Genomic DNA, 16,737 nt, shown 5'->3' on the forward strand with positions numbered 1-16,737 from the left:
AACCAGCGACATCTGCCAATCCTGCCAATTGGCGATTTCTCTTTCGCTGGAAAAATGTGGCAATAATCGTAAAACTTTAACACAAATATTGAGCGGAGTAATTATGAGACCCACAACTAGTTATGGCCACTTGCAAACTGCAGACTCGGGATGACTGCAACTTTCAGCGGCTGGATTGATCGTTAGGATTGATCGCTTGGCCCGATTTCTTGAGCCATGACCATATATTTCACAGAGGACGGGAGAAGTTGGTCAATCTGGAAGAGAAACTACTTGAGTGCATCCCGTAGACAGACTACTTACTGATCATCCCAAGATGCACTCGTAATCCCCATGAATTTTATTACCTCACCGAGCCAAGTGCACGAATCTCGCAGATAAAAATCACTGCAATCGTCGCAGATACAAAGATACAATGCTGCAGATACAAAGCCCATTTCCGTTGCTTGCAGCCCTTTGAATTGATTAAGCCCCCGTCGTAGACCCACTCTATTGTGGTGCATCCGCGCCTCAAATCTCTCACCTTTAGCTTCCGTGAAAATAATTCAATTTCATGCCGCATTATCTGGGGTGCCCTTTGACTACGGATTGAGTTCTTACATAAGGCCCTCGAGAAAAGCATCTACCGCGGTGGCAACTTGCAATTAAATCAAATGGACAGCGCACTCATCACTTCGATGACTGCTGAATGAGGGAGAAATTAGCCCCCTTTTGAGATTGAAAGGCAATACCTGTTGATGTTCCCAGCGGACAGAGAAATAATGTCTTTTATAATAATGCCATCTATATGTTCCTATATTAATTAATTAATTTGAAAGATCATCAAAAGAAGAACCTCTCCATTAAAAATATCGAAACCTTTTTGACAACCAATGGGATTTCAAAACAATCTCACCCATTGGAATTGTAAAATGTTTTCTTAGCCACGATACATTCAAATAATTAAAGAAATCTGTAATACCAATAAATGTCTTGAAGTTATTTATTCACAATCAAAGATGATTTAGCATTTGAGGTTATATTTGATTTATTAGCCAACTTTAGTATATGGTCCTATAACTTAAAATGTTTAACTAAAACTTTTTAATCTTATGAAGGAGACTTCATTGTATATATAAAGCATCCTGAAGATGTGGTGATAATAGGATTATTTTAGGGATGAAAATAGTTTTATTTCACATATTAGACTGATGAAAATGCATATGATAAATACATACAAAATTAGAAAAATATTTTTTTTGAATACCCTTTAATAACCAGATTTTTATCAGTGCATTTCTCGTTGGCTCGGCACATCATGTGGCTGATATGCGCGGCTCCTTGACAGGCGTTTTTGTTCGCTCTGGCTCGACTCGGTTTGGCCAGCCGTTTGACAACAACTTTCACAAACTTTTGCCAGCGATCGCGATTCTTATTACAGAATCAGGTGCGGGACTCTCACTCTCTCTTTGAGTCACTGAACTGGCCACCATCAACTTGCAACTTGGGGCACGTTCGGTTGACAGTAAAAGTAAAGCCGCGCTGGAAAAGTGAACGCAATCGAAGGCGACCCACTTCCCGATCCCAACAATAAGTCGCCCAGATCTTTATCTGCATCTCTATCTTTTTTCGACGCGGGGAGATGGGGGGACGCTGCTTCCATATACATATATTTTTGGGAAATCTGTGGAGAAAAGTGGGTGGCCCACAGCCAGCAGCGACCGTCCACTGTCCACTGTCTTCTTTTGGGTGTCGAGTGCCAGTCGTAGAAACAGAAATCGAACCGAAAAACTGGCCGGACAAACGCACACGCAAAATAAACCAAAAGTGGCCCAAACGAGCCATTGGCGTGACTTAATGATGCATAAATAAACGAGCCTCCAACTACCAGACTGGGCTTGGTTCGGGCTTGGGGTCCACAGAAAGATACAGATACTAATACACAGGGAAAATAATTCTTGAAAAAAAGAATTTCCACCCTAGGACGATTCAATCATGAGATATACTTCATTGAAGTTGTAAGAACATTTATGTTCAAAGATTAATGGTGGTAAATACTAAACTTATAAACATTTTATAACAAGTTCATACGAACTAACAGATAGTATCTTAAAATCAACAAAAAAGTTGATTGGAAAATATGAAATATATTTGAAACAGAAATGAGAATCATTAACTGGGAATTATCACCTTACGGCCTATGCCTTAATTATTTATACCACATTTTCAGATTTTTCCAGTGTACAAATCCAGCTCCCGCACGCATCTCTATCGCTTAATTGCGCACACGGCCGCTGTGGGACCAATCCAACGGATCCAATGAAAGTGAGCTGGCGATCGCCGGCGAGGGAAATGGGTAAAAACAAAAGTGAGCCGCCGCCGAGATAACCAGAATTTCCAGCCAGACTCCTCTCATCCTTTTTTGGCAGTCTGTGCAGAATTTCATCGCTTTTCACTTTTTCCTGTGGGTTGAACTTTGGCTTGAGATCGAAGAGAGAGGCTCAGGCGGTTGTAAAGATAAGATGCATTGGGAACATATTTATAGAAAGGGGTTTCAATAACATTCCTCCAACCATATCAGAAATAAGTAAATGCAAGCTTTATTGTTATCAGAACTCATTTACCTATAGATTTTCTTTAGATTATAGCCTTTTTTCACTTTTTATAGCTGGTATAATAGTATTTGTAATATTATTTAAGGCCCTTTAAATATGTAAATAAGTTGGATTAATAGAGAATTGTTTTAAAAGTACATGGCAGATATATTTTGTTTTGCTTATAACAAATATTTCATGTATTAACTCCATACTTTGACCACTTTCAAGGAAACTTCACTGGCTTGGGCTTTCATTGCAGATATATATTTTAAATCGTTCATTTCGAAATTTCGACCTTTCAGTAATACCATAGCACATACACATAAAGCACGATCAACACGAACAGCAGATGGATCAGGAAGAGCTCGATGGCCAGGGTGAACAGAGCCAGGGGCTTGAAAGCCACATAGGTGATCTGGATGAACATGGCTGTCGGAGATCTCTTGGGTCATCGGAGATCCTTACTCCTGAATGGTGAAGGTCAACTGCTTGCTGCGCGAACTCTCAAATCGATTGGGTGTGTGCATGCTGAGCATGGCTGAGATTCCGAGTCCCAGGATCCCCAGGAGCAGGGTCACCACGAAGAGTCCTGCCAGGATGGGCGCCGAAACGAATCCCACGCAATCGTAGACCTCGCCGTACTCCTGGCGTCCATTTAGCCAGGGTTGCACTTGGAAATCACTGAGGATCAAACCCTGAATCGTCTCATTTTTAGCGGGGTTCAGGAAGTGCACATTTTCCGCCGAGCAGCGATAGGAGAATCCCAGTGGGGCATTGGGCAGCGTGTACTCATCACCACGGGCCACCAGGACACTCTTCAGCTCCCGGTACTCCACCTCCACATTCTTCAGTGTCCAGGATCCCCGGATCAGGGAGAACTTGAAGCGCAGCGTGCACTTCTCCCCGGAGTGCATGAAGGTGATGCTCAGTCGGCCATATCCCTTGGCCCGCTGATCGTCGAAGGTGATCTGCTTGATGTGCTCCTCCAGCTTCAGGGAGTCGTTGGTCAGCCGCAGCTCCAGGGGTCCATTGAGGCTCAGCACCGCCTTGTTGCCCTCGGCCACGTAGATGAAACTGGCCTCGGTCTCCTCTCCTCCCTCCGCTGCCTTGGGTTTCTCCTTTTCCTTCTCCTTATCCTTCTCCTTTTCTTTCTCCTTCTCCTCCTCCTCGGCAGCCGGAGCCGCCTGCCTTTTGGCCAGGAAGTGGGCCTCCTCCTCGCGACTGGCCAGGATGCCCAGCACCTCCCCGCGGCCGTAGGTGTTCAAGGCTTCGTTGTAGGCCGACAGAATCTCCGAGTCATCCTCTTCTCCGTGTCCGGAGAGACTCACCACCTAAGAAATCAAAGGGTATTTATAAAAACTGGATAGAAAGGGTATGTAAGGTGGGACATTTCTAAAAATGTTTTCTTATCTAGCTCATATTTCTAAAAAAATTTGATTTTCTTTTTGATCTAATAATTTGTTTTATTTTTAGAGATAATATTATAAGCTCTAATATAATATGATCTTGTAGAAAATAAAGACTCCCACGAATACATAAAAATGCAATATTCCATAGCACATAACTCACCTCAATGTTGGCATTTAGACCAAAGGGTTCCGCTGCGAGACTCCTTTGTGGCAGATAGGTCCAGGCACCGCTCTTGACGAGATTCTGGAACCTGGGATACTTGGTGCCCTCCAGTCGATTGGTGGAGTTCCGCACGAAGACCACAATTGCCTTGGCCTCCGTGAAGAGTTGCGTCAGCGGCAGTTCCCTGCTGTTTGAGTCCACCAAGGCCTGGGACTGCAATCCGGATACCCTGGAGTGACCCCAGAAGATAAAGGGTCCAGCTATGGAGGCACTGCAGCTGCCGAGTGCCACGGACAGCAAGGTCGCAACGAGAATCAGCTGCATTCTGGAGAGTCGGCTGGAAATGTGCGTCTAACACCGAAGACGGACTGCCCTCGATTGAATTGAGGGATGTATGTATGTACTGAAAAATCGATTGGGCAAGACTCATGCGCAGAAATAAACCATAAGTGGTGGGTCTCCATGGGTGGTGGAATATGCTCGAATTCCCAGGTCAGTTCTTCTGGGTTATGAAGGGAAAGTAAATCCACCACCAAGTTAAGCACCACGTGTTTCTGAAACGTATCTTCGGTTTTTAAAATCTATGGGAAATTAATGCACAGGAATTTTAGAGTGCAGTATATTGACTAAATTTAATACCTATTAAACAACAATTTTGATAATAATTACTGTACACATAATATTTACAGGAATTAAAACATAAGAAAAGCTTTCAATTTTACAAAAATCTAGAAACTAAGCTAGTGACTACGGAATCGATTTGAGTATTTGACAAAATAACACTAGTTGTATAATTTAGAGGAACCTAAGGGCTAAGCCAATGACTACGAAAGCTAACACAAAAGGCTTTGGTTCGGCTGGAGCTGAGCTTTTGGAATAAAAGCTACCCCTGAAGTTCTTGGTTCCTATTGTAAAGATATAATATATTATTTATGATTCCAGCCTCCATATCAAAACTACTTACGTTTCTCATTGGTATCCCTTACACCACAGGTGCGATATGAGATGGTCGACTTTCTCTTTTGGTTCACATAACCTGGAATGAACAGACTAGGGGCATCCAGTCTCCCGGCGGCTATCAATCGTGACATATCCAACTCCAATCGGTGGGCCAGAGGTCCCTTAAAGTGGATGATCATCTGGATGCAAGCGCCACCATGAAGTTCCTTGGTCTTTCGGGCATCCACATCCAACATCCACTCTGGAATACCCATCACGGTTCTTAACTCCTCCAGAAACTGGGCACTAAATAATGTATTTTATCAGGCATTACTTATTTAGGTACAATTGGTATAGATTAATATATACTTACACCACAAATCGAGGTGGCTTTTGCAGGTTTATGTATTTAATGACATTGTGATCGGGCTCTATATTTGCACAGGCGAACCTCTCGTGGGAATTATCAGGCCCAAAGATCACAATAGAACGGCCAATGGCTCCTACAGGAGCTTCCAAGGGGAAGTTGGAGTCAGTGAGGACTACTCTTTCGCCTCCAAGATCTAGATATATAAGTCATTAACAATTTTGAAACTGTTTTTTTTTAAAAAAAGATTTAAGATCCCTTACCTATAGTTCCCAAACGCGCTCCGACATCGCCAACGTAGCAGCGCAAAGGATTATCCGGACTGCACTCCTGTTCATAGAGATCCAGCTACAGAAGAGATTCTTATTAAAATTTGAAAATCCCTTAGTATAATTTGAGAACAAACATTTAAAGGATCTGCCAGTTGTGTGTAGTATGGGTTCCAAACGTATCCTCCAGCTACACATCGTGTATTGGTGGGTTTTACGGCTGCATCCACGCCCACGGGATTAACGAAGATCTGCCAGTTGTGGTTTCTCGTCGAGTTCCTATCGTTTTTGCCCGGATGGCGCAACTTAACTTCAATCACCGTCTCCGATTGGCTACCATCATTGTGTATCAACTGAGTCATCTTTATATAACCATAGGCATATCCCGTGGGATGATGGAAGGAGGCAATGGCTCTGAGTTCCCTAGCCTCACTGGGACTATAACCACGCTCTAGGGTACTAAGATAAGAGGTTTAAATACAAGAAAGTCTGGGAAGAAAGAAAGTATCTCACCTGCAGGCCCAACGCGCATTCTTCTGTTTCTTCTGAATAACCACAGATCTTCCAATGATGCTGTTATAGCCAAAGAGCGGAAGATTAGTGTCATTGTAGGCATCCTCGAACTGGGTGACTCCCTCAAGACCACCAAACTTTCCACTCAGATCTCCCATCTCGTACTGATCGGTTGTTCCCCTTTTGGAGGGCGGTGATGATTTGGGATTGACTTCGAAAGGATTCCAGTGGCCATATAAAGTGGAAGCTTCGCAGGGAAAAGCCAGATTGGCTTCCACTGGGGTCTGGAATTAGGAATTTTGTAAATCTTAAAGATTCTGATCAGATATTCAAAAATACTTACCCTGTGTATATGATATCCTGTATTATCCTGCAATCCCTTGAGCTGCACCTCCACATTGCTGACATCGTACTCCGATTGCTGGGTAATCTCCACACGACCACTAACAGTCAGGGGATCTCCATTGGCATACCACTCCTTGGCCACCACTTTCCGCCGGAAATGTCCAATCACCGCGGAGCAGGCCAATCTCTCCCCTCTTGCTTTGGGACCACTATCCTCATAAATAACCAGGGACTTACCGAGGATTGAGTGCCTTCCAGAGAGCGGCAGATTACCATCTACAAACATCCTTCGGCTTATTTTCTGGGCCACCCTTCTTCCTCCAGCGATGGTTAAGGTTCCCGATCTAGCATCCATGGCTCCCATTCGGCACATAGAGGGTAAGCTGGGTTGGCACAAGTCATCTACACTGCGATTGCCCCAGTCCACTCGGAAGGGATTGAAGACAGGTCCTGCGGAGATGCACCTCTGCTGCCAGTCGTAGAAGTCCTTTCCAGGTGCATTGCTGTGGATTGCCCAACGATGATCATGGGTGGTATTCTGGGTGGAACCATCCGCCTGGATGAGGTACTCAAAGAGCACGGTGGTATCCTGCCAGGGCTGCTCCGCCGGCTGCCGGAAGATCACACGACCCACCACTGGGTAACGGAAAAGAACCTGAAAATCATAAAGAAAGATTACATTGAATAACGAATACAATGCATTATTTTACTAACCTGAGCTGTAACCATGTTCTGCTGATATATACCATTCCTTTGATATTGTCCCAGGCTGGAACAACCCCAGATCATCTGGGTAATCTTGGAAACATCAGTTCGATTGAAGGTGTAGATGACCAGGCTCCTTTGGTCTATGCTATGCCGCCCCTGAAGGGGCAGGAAGACATCCCAGTAGAGGCCATTCAACTCGGAGCTCGTTCCTGGCAAGACATACTGATGGAAGTAACCCTTATTGCGACCCTGCAGTTTCCCCGAGAGATCGCCCAGGGGATACTGCTCCTGGGTTCCATAGCCAGGAGGTGGTATGTTATCATTTATATTCCGCGGATTATGCATCTCCCCGGTGGTCCAACAGTAGTCCTCGTGACCCATCCTCTGGGGCACTGGTGGCAGGCTGTGAATCCGGAAGGCGGCCACATCTTCGGCAAACTTGCGACTCACACGCTGGGAAAGTGGGGCTCCCAAGGTGAAATTGAGGAAAGTAGGGTCGAATTTGGAGCGCTGAGTGAAGGTGACCTCTCCCTTGACTCCACCAGAGTTGATGAAAGTTCTGCGGTTGAAAAAAGTAATATAGTTACTAAAAACTCTGCTAAAAACCCATAGTTAGATCCCACTTACTTGTAAGTCAACGGTTGAACATGACGAATCTTGGTGCAAGCCAGATACGAGTCCGGATGCTGGTTATCAAAAAGTACCAGGTACAGAGTCCTATGTGGAATGGTAAGATCCGAGGGCAACAGGGCCAGCTGGGCGTCCCTGAAAACACTGCGTTGTGGCGAACGGAGGGCGTTCTTGGCCACTCCAATCCTGCCTAGTCGGGCATCCAGATCACCGATTCCCTTGCCAGCTCCACCACCCTGGGGATCGAAGACCAGCTGTAGGAAGTTGCAGTTGTCCTCCGTGCGATGGTGATCATGTTTGAAGATATCCGTCACAAAGATCTTCCAGTGATGCTGGGTGAAGGGTCCAGCTTGACTTTTATCCTCCTCCAGAGCAGGTGGTTGCTCCCTGATGTGGTAAAGATCCGAGTAGATCAACGTATCTCCCACAGCTCCCTCCGCTGGAGCCAACCAACGTAAGTGGACAGATCCCGCTACGGGTGTGTTGAAACGAGCCTCCGCCATATGCTCTACGGAACTTTGGATGGTGGTGATGGTGGCGCAAATCCGGAAATTAGAGTTAACCTCCGTGAGAACCAGCGACTTGCCCCAAATCCCTCGGTCTCCAATCAGCTGCATGTTGCGCTCCCAGGTGGAAGTCTCATTTCCAGGTAGCACCAGGTACTCCAGGTCCTCATCGAAGGATAAAACTTGGGATCCCAAGCGACTTAGCTCGCAGCGCTCTTCGGGATCGGTATTGGAGTAGTCCACTGGGAATCTGCGTACTGCCCAACTCCACACCTGGTCGGGATACTGCAGAGTGGCCTCCAGATTGGCCTTGATCTCCACCGTGGTGGCATTCATTTGCCGAAAAGTAATCTCTCCATGCAGACCCCTCTGCGAGATATATGCGATCAGATGCTGTGCATCAGCTGAGAGCCACAAAAAATAGAGAGTGAGAGTGGGGAAACGAGATTATGGTGAGTTATGGTATAACAAAGGTACAGAGAGAAAAATAATAAAAAAGCTCAAAAGAAATAATATTTAAATTATAAATTTCAAAAAATTTGATATAAGCTTATTTCCAAGTAAATCTTTTAAAACCCAGTTTATTTAAAATACATTTTTTGATAAAACTGACTTAATTAGCTGATCCTATTTTTTTCAATACGAAACAATTTTTTATAGGTTTATAAAAATTACTACCCAAAATTTATTTCTCATTTTTTCCAGTGCCCGCGAGAGTGTGGTGAGATATCATAGACACTGCGTGAGATACTTTCATTTTCTTCGCCACGCAAGATCTGCATACAATGCAATCGGTTCGATTCCCAGCACTTACCTCCACTTATCCATGATGCAATCCAGCAGACCGAAGTGATCCACAAAAGGTGTCCCGCTTTAGCCATAGTTCTGGTTTTCCCTCCCGGAATAACCAGATTCCGCAACAAAGTGCTTTTAAAGTGTATGTGGCAATCGCGCATGCGTGCGCCTCGAAACTCAATTGTAAACTGGTCGCTCGAAGGTTTTGGTTTTGGCCATCGACTTGGCCAAGTGTGGGGAGTTTCCCACTGCTTTGTTGGCTCCCCAGCTCCCCATCTTTATCGGTGGTTTTGTTTTGACCTGGAACTGGTTTCCGGCACGGCTCAGCTGAGTCAGATATAGTAAGGTCCATACCCCCAAAACCCCCTCCCCTGAGAAAGTCAAACTTCAATGGCTTAGTAGTTTTTTTTTCAAGACGACTCTTTTATGCTTTATTCCAAGATTTCGTCATCGTATCATCATCTAGTTATGTTGTATAAAAACAGTTACTTGTTTTCTTTTCTTTTTTTAGATTGTTTTCTGTTAATATTTCTGACCGGGTTAAAAAATTTTCAGAATTTTCTCATCTTGCCGTGTATAGCTTAATTTATACTGAAGTAAAGATTCGATTCGCATTTAACAACTTGTTGCATGTTGCATTTTGAAATGGATTGGTGTGTATGTAGTGTGTGGTGTGTGCTCGTGTCGAGTGTACTGAGTGTTGAGTGTTAGTACATAGTATACAGTAGTATATAGTGGCTTCTTCCGATCAGCCTAGGTACTAGTGGTTGTGGGTACCTTATTCAAACTAATACCCCCCCGCCCCACTAAATCCCAGGGGGGAGGAGGATCCTCCTCGAAGCTTCGAAACGCATTAACTAGAAACACTGGGTTGGTTGTTTGATCGTTTCTTCATATTTCAGATATCATATTGGGTTCTTGTTTTGTTTTTGTTTGGGTGGTTTATAACGCTGATAGTTCATAAGCAGAAAGTTGTGGTGGTAGTGGTTAAGTTATGTAAATTCGCATTAAACAATTTGAGTGAATGAACTTAGTGTTTCTCTGTTATTAGCCTAACTCTCGATAACTTGCAATAATATTGATAACTCATAACTGATAATCGTAATTGATATTGAAATTGAAACTGCGTAACGAACGATATAGATAGATATGCATAACGATAAATATTGTGTTGATAGAAGGATAAATAATTGGCTCTCAGTTAAATGTCCCTAACAATAGTTTGCTATAGGTTTGCCTCTCTCTCTCCTGGTCCTGCGAGATTTAACGAACATCAAAAACATTAAACTCACAAAACTGGCTAAAAATTCATATTCAAATTCATATTCATATTCATAACGGTTCATATTCATAATCGTATTCAAATTCAAATTCAACTCGTGGGTCCAGAGCTAACGAATCCAGCCTGACTACCCATCAACATCATCTTTTCATCGTCCTCCCTATATCATCACATCCTCTTTCCGATCTCGATCTCGATCTGTTTTTCATCTCTCTCTGAGGTTCTTCAGCGGTATAAAAATAGACACGGCTTGGTTGTTGTTTTTAAGTTTTTTTGTTGATTTTATAGGTGTTTTAAATAAAATAGATAGCATTTGTTTTATAAATTTTACGTGTAAAATTTAACAGTAAATCAACTAGAAAACTAACGCGTCAGTTCTTGCCGTGACAGTGAACGTGATCGTAAGTATCCCTAACTATGATGGACAGATACATGGTAAATGGTTCTGATCGCTACCAAAGTGTTGCTGAAGAAGTTCATTTTCAGTTCTGATCGGGTGTTGTTGATCTTTGTTGGTGGTGTTGTTTTTGGTACTTGGTTCTTGGTGATGGTTAACAAAAAAGAGATTACAAGATACTGAGAATCTACATATGTAAACGAGCGTTTCTTTTAATTACGTTTATTATTACTGATTTGACTGATTGATTTTTAACGTTCTGATTCTGGCTGTATGGATGCTGAGTTAGAAGTTAGGATGTGATCGGTGGTTGCCTTAGGCGGCCTCCTCCTCCTCCTCTTCACCCTTGCCGGTGAGCATCTCGATCAGGGAGGCGGTATCGATCTGGTTCTTGTCGTCGATCACCATCTGATCGTAGGCATCATCGACCTCCTTCATGGTGAACTTGTCACCGAAGTTCATGAGCATTTCGCGGAATTTGTCACCGTCGATGAGACCATCGTTATCGAATGTTTTGAAGGCAGCAATAACAACATCGTCTTCATCGTTGGCACCGGAGGTGGCCATGCGGTTGGCGAACAGGGTCAGCAACTGGGTGAAGTTGATCGGACCCGAGGCCTCGCCCAGCATGGCGTCCAACTCCTTGTCGTTGGCGATCTTGCCGACGGAGTCGAAGGCAGCGCGCAGATCGTTCTTGCCAATAATACCGTCCTTGTCGGCATCCATTAGTTGGAAGGCCTAATCGATCCAATCGATCCAATTCCGAACAGAAACAGAGAGATAGAGAGAAAGAAAGAGCGGGTTGGTGACTTGGTATTTTGACAAGTATGGATGGTATATAGATGGTATGGTATGGGATGGTGGGATGATCGGATGGGCTTGGAGTGATATGAAGTTGGGTGTGCCGAAACTCACCTCCTTGAACTCGGCGATCTGCTTCTGGGAGAACACAGAGAAGACCGAAGAGCCAGCGCGCTTCGACTTCTTGGAGCCGCGGGATCCGCCCGACGCTCTCTTCGAACCAGTGGCAGATGCGGCCGGGGCAGGAGTGGCAGCTGGTGCCGGGGTTGCTGCCTCGGATGCGGCCTCAGAAGCGGTTTCGGAAGTACCACCCTCTTCCTTGGTCTTCTTCTTCTTAACCTTCTTCTTCTCATCGGCCTGCGGGAATAAAGAAGGGGTTTCATTAGTAAGGGGCTCGGCAGGGTAAGGATACACGTAAACAGGTCGGTCCTATGGTCAGCATTTAGAGATCTTCCACTGAGATTCACAACTTAAAAGTTCTAGATCTGAAGGATCTATTCATTTATAGTGATTGAAAAACCTAACATTAGAACTACTTCATTTGAAAGTTATCCAATAGAAATATTTTCAATTCGAGGAAGCTCTTAGGAAGTGAGCAGGAAACTTATCCAGTTTGAAGGATCTACCATCAGAATTACTTAAGTTAAAAGTTATCCATTAGGAAGTTTTCCATTTAGAGGAATCTTTGAGGCCTGAATTATGTATCTGGGGCGAAAAGTTTTCCACTTGACTATAAATAACCGGACGCATATTACGTAAGCTTTCCGCCGTGCGCCACTTGCCGTCTTGCTCGCTCCCCGACGAGGATATCGGATTACGTTACTGACGCATAACACTTGGATTCCGATCGATCCATTTATAGAATCGTCTGCACTATTCTCACTATTCGAAAAGGTGAGTTGGGGTCACCATTGTAGTTCGAGTTCACTTCATATTTCGTATCTTCTTAGTATTTCTCAAATGCAAATGATTCACTGATGCACTGATTGGCATTATCCTTGCTGCATATATCCAGGCACTGGGATCCAGTTCGGTATAGTTCAGTATAGTTCAGTTCGGGTGATATATTCCGGGACGTATCCTTACCATGGTGCTAAACTTTGATGTGTTGTCTAATCGAGTCGAGCCGTCAGAGCACACTGAATCTCTGGCTGATTTTATCGCGAAGACAATGATGTTTTAAGAGCTCGGAGGAGCTCTGCTTCTTCCAACCATTGGGGCCGTTCGTTGGGGGTTCGGCAAACTTTGGGCATCTTCGGGTGGCATTCGACATTCGCTGTATCTGTATCTGCAATATTCGTGCTGCCTTTTTTAGTATCTGCAAGGCGAGGTCCGCCCAGGCGATCGGCGGGGTGTTGGCGGCTATATCCATATAGATATAGCTATAGCTATGGCATGGCCTATGGTATACTGGTATCCGAGTTGTTTACTCATCGGGCGCTGCTCTAATCAAAAATCTAATTTTAAAAGGCGGAGAAAATGCTTCGGCTTTGGCTTTTGGGCACCAGAAGCCTATACATATGTTCGGAATTTATTTCGGTGCTTTCGATTCGGATTCGTATTGGTTCGTATTTTGGCTGGCTCTCTGTTGTGGATACATTTCCCCATCTTCAGATTTTGTTTTGTTTTCTTTTATTTTGCTCTGCTCGGGTCGGCCCATCTCTTTTCTAGAGGCCACCCTCCCAAAGGTGTCCTCTTGCGCTGAAATCACCTACATTTCCCTTGGCATCGGGCGGCATACATACGTATAGCCAACATATAGCATATGTCTAAATGTCTATTCACGCCTATATACTCGATGTTTTGCCTTGCCCACATTTCTTTTTCTGTTTTTCAAAATGCCCCGTACATTGTGCAATATGAACAGAGCGTCGAGAATTCCAAATCTATAGATCTGTTATGGTATGTACGCTGAGATCGGGCGGATTTCGTGTCGCATAAATATCCAACGAACCCGATATTGGACCAGAGTTATTTCGGCAACAAATGTGGAATAAACATCTGACTTTATCTATATGCTAGTCATCCATGGACATTGCATAACGATGGGAAGACTTTAGGTTTTCCATATTCCATTTTTATTATGTCAGCTAAACTTTGTATTAACACGTCATGGATACATTAACCTTGTTACTACATATATTTAATGTTTATTTATTTTAATATTTATTAATTTGAGATATTCAGATGGAAAAATTTAAAATTACCAACAAAAAAAACTATTTCAAAATATTATGCAAATATAAAAAAATATATTTTTAACTTTTAAAAGACAGACTATTTCCACATTATAGTTGTCAATTGTAACAAGCAATTACAAACTATATTTAACTATAACGAACTATTATTATTGTAGAGCACATACATTTTTATAGAAATTCTTTGACACAAAAGCTTTAAAAGTTTAGAAGTCCGGCATAATTATATAGTTACTTTATGAAAACGCTATTCCTTGAAGGTTTCTAGCATTCCCAATAATATTTTTATTATAATAAGCAAAACATTTCATGAAACAACATAAATCTGACGTCATTTTTGCCACCCGAAATTTTAAATTGTCCCCCGCTTTGCTAATATTATAATTAATGAAGGCTTAACGCATGAATATCAAACGGAAAATATCTCAATTAATGATGGGATCCGTGCGAGAAAGCCTTCATAATTCATCGATCAGACATAATGAAAATCGATTGCGGCTGCAGTCTTCTTCGTGCTCCATTGAAAGTGATTTTCTGCGAAAACTCTCTTGGTGCTGCAATTTTGGCACGTAACCAGGCGTCATTTTGGCCTCGGGCCAAACAAAACAAGAAAGTATAGAAGGAAAAACTGCCCACAATCTAATACGCAATGTAGCATTGAATGTGCGCGAAAATATAAATAGAACAAAGTGCAAAAAAAGAGCAAGAAACAGTCATAGGAATGTTAAAATTAATGAAAACAGCGTCAAATGTATTCAAATTTGCAAGGTGCAGAAAGTATCTAGGAATATTTATGGTTTTGACACTCTGGAAGCATTGTTTATGGAGAGGTTAACAATCAAATAGAGGGAAATATAACAGCCCACACGTAACATTTGTTTATCTCAGGTCTTTCTAAATTTAAACGCCAAATCATCTTTAACGATTTACTATAGGTATACACAGAGTTCCACCTGATACATAGGCGAACTTGGAGGCTGCTCATTCGGGAGGTCGGACGTCATTGGGAATCAACTGTATTCAGTGCCCGCAGCGCATTCCTCAGTCATCTCCACTCCTCTCCTCACGCCTTGGCCGCCCTGTGGCCGAAAATAGAAGAGCCAACGCGTACCACTGTGCTGCCCATTTCGATCTGAGGGAGTAGTTCGGATTATAGAGGCGGATCTTGACCAGTCGGGTTCCAACTTACCGCCTTGTCGAAGTCGTTGGACATTCCCATGGAGACGAGCACCGAATCGGGGGGGAAGGAGTTCGCCTCACAGATGGACCGGTGTACCTGCATCAGGGACACGAAATCCGGATTGGGTCCGTTGCTGTAGTCAAAGCCAAAAGCACCAATGGTCATTATGCCCATCAGGTTGAGGTGCTTCAGGTTGCTCCTGATGAACTGGTAAAGTGCAGGGGCATCCTTGGCTTCGATTCCGCTCTTGACTAGGGGAAGATAGAACTAGGGTAGTAAGTATACAGTTGGTTTGGTCAGGAGCATCAGACTCACCCTCTTCGCCACTGGTGTTGATCTGGATGAGCACCTGCAGCGGTTGCTCAGGAGCTGGCTGCAGTCTGGACCAGGCTGCGTCCAGTTTGGTGGCCAACTTCTCACTGTCCACGGTTTGGATCATACGGAGGTTTGGCACGGAAAGAACCTAAAAGGGGAGATAAGAAAAACTAGTTTTTACTAAATCAACAAACAAATTTAAAGATTTAAAGAATTTCAAAAGTTTTCAATTTGTATTATAAACGACCTACATTCTTTACGGATTTGTGTGATACCTCTGTATCTGCTAGAAAAAAGAGTTTTTAACTAGAATCTGTTCTGTTAAAATCTTGTTGCCTTCACTTATAGTACACATTTTTAGTATAGGTTCTAAATTTGTTTAAGATTTGTAGGGACAGTCAATCAAACTGTGATTTTAAAGGTGATTGTCTAACCCATCTGATTTTTACAGTCTTCGGAGAAAAGGAACCTTGAAAAGTAGTTTACAATCGACAATGAAATATGGTTTGACTTAGTTGATCTTGTTGCTATACATTTGCAAATTCTTAGAGAAAATTTAAAAGTTAAATTAATAACAAACCCTACAGACTGTACTCAAACGACTATTATACAAAGGTTTTCATAGAAACCAATGGATCTTCTTTAAAGACCCAAAAACTGCCTTGTTAAATAGAGCTAAGGACCGGCAATCCAAGTGGAACAGACCTTGTTGATCTTGTTGCTCTGCATGTGGCCAATGAAGTGCCACCTGATGTCGGGACACTTGGCCAGGATGTCCGGGTGGCGGCTCTTCTCCTCCAGCTCCTGCACATAGTTCTCGCCGAAGTCCCTTTGCCCGGCTTCATAGGCCTCGATTACGGCCTCCGCTGGCTTTGTTTTGCTGACTGCCACGAGAAGAGGTCTTGCAGCTTGCACTTCCTGTGGGGAAGATAAGGATTTTCATATAAGTAATCGTCGATCCTAGTTATTTAAGTTATTTTCACCTTGGGACGCTGCAGGAGCACCTCGTCAATCCGCTTCAACACGTGCTGCAAACCGGCTTTCACGTCGAATTCCGCCATTGTGCGCCTCAGCATTTAATTATAAAATGTATAATGGATAATTCGCTCTATATATAAGCCGGATAACTGGTATTTATAGTAATAAGAGTAGATAAAACTCGCTGATAAGAAATCCACTGGTGTACAAACAAAAACAAAGTCGGCGAAGACGAAGAAATCAGCTGTTTGGCAGTGTGACCGCACAAAACCTTACTATTTTGAAAATTACCAATTTTTGGCGGGAAAATTTAAATACTCAGCTATTATATTATGGAATAAGTGTACTTTATAAAAAAGCAACAAA

General features: G+C 43.3%; 4 protein-coding genes across 5 annotated transcripts; all 4 read right to left on the reverse strand.

Annotated features, from left to right (window-relative positions):
* Window positions 1-2,818: 2,818 nt before the first annotated feature.
* LOC119559235 lies at window positions 2,819-4,566 on the reverse strand. Of its 2 annotated transcripts, XM_037872317.1 has the most exons (3): window positions 4,146-4,566; window positions 3,063-3,907; window positions 2,819-3,016 (listed from the first exon to the last, which is right to left on the reverse strand). In XM_037872317.1, the coding sequence occupies exons 1-3, from the start codon at window positions 4,470-4,472 to the stop codon at window positions 2,875-2,877; spliced, it is 1,314 nt and encodes a 437-aa protein (XP_037728245.1). In that variant the 5' UTR covers window positions 4,473-4,566; the 3' UTR covers window positions 2,819-2,874. The 2 variants fall into 2 exon arrangements, with proteins under 2 accessions (XP_037728245.1, XP_037728237.1); XM_037872309.1 differs by having other exon boundaries at window positions 2,819-3,907; window positions 4,146-4,561.
* A 187-nt stretch (window positions 4,567-4,753) lies between these two features.
* LOC119559224 lies at window positions 4,754-9,384 on the reverse strand. The gene is made up of 10 exons (XM_037872298.1): window positions 9,240-9,384; window positions 7,917-8,829; window positions 7,296-7,848; window positions 6,580-7,236; window positions 6,237-6,520; window positions 5,861-6,182; window positions 5,718-5,802; window positions 5,461-5,650; window positions 5,113-5,393; window positions 4,754-5,053 (listed from the first exon to the last, which is right to left on the reverse strand). The coding sequence occupies exons 1-10, from the start codon at window positions 9,379-9,381 to the stop codon at window positions 4,944-4,946; spliced, it is 3,537 nt and encodes a 1,178-aa protein (XP_037728226.1). The 5' UTR covers window positions 9,382-9,384; the 3' UTR covers window positions 4,754-4,943.
* A 1,372-nt stretch (window positions 9,385-10,756) lies between these two features.
* LOC119545821 (myosin regulatory light chain 2) lies at window positions 10,757-12,939 on the reverse strand. The gene is made up of 3 exons (XM_037851720.1): window positions 12,787-12,939; window positions 11,815-12,057; window positions 10,757-11,637 (listed from the first exon to the last, which is right to left on the reverse strand). Exons 1-3 carry the CDS (start codon window positions 12,787-12,789, stop codon window positions 11,215-11,217), a joined length of 669 nt encoding a protein of 222 aa, XP_037707648.1. The 5' UTR covers window positions 12,790-12,939; the 3' UTR covers window positions 10,757-11,214.
* Window positions 12,940-14,622: 1,683 nt separating this feature from the next.
* LOC119545813 (pyridoxal phosphate homeostasis protein) lies at window positions 14,623-16,604 on the reverse strand. Its single transcript, XM_037851708.1, has 5 exons — window positions 16,377-16,604; window positions 16,099-16,311; window positions 15,394-15,541; window positions 15,088-15,329; window positions 14,623-15,030 (listed from the first exon to the last, which is right to left on the reverse strand). The coding sequence occupies exons 1-5, from the start codon at window positions 16,467-16,469 to the stop codon at window positions 14,962-14,964; spliced, it is 765 nt and encodes a 254-aa protein (XP_037707636.1). The 5' UTR covers window positions 16,470-16,604; the 3' UTR covers window positions 14,623-14,961.
* Between the last annotated feature and the right edge of the window lie 133 nt (window positions 16,605-16,737).

This window comes from Drosophila subpulchrella, chromosome 3R, assembly GCF_014743375.2.
Source record: "Drosophila subpulchrella strain 33 F10 #4 breed RU33 chromosome 3R, RU_Dsub_v1.1 Primary Assembly, whole genome shotgun sequence".
Classification (NCBI taxonomy): Eukaryota; Metazoa; Arthropoda; class Insecta; order Diptera; family Drosophilidae; genus Drosophila; species Drosophila subpulchrella.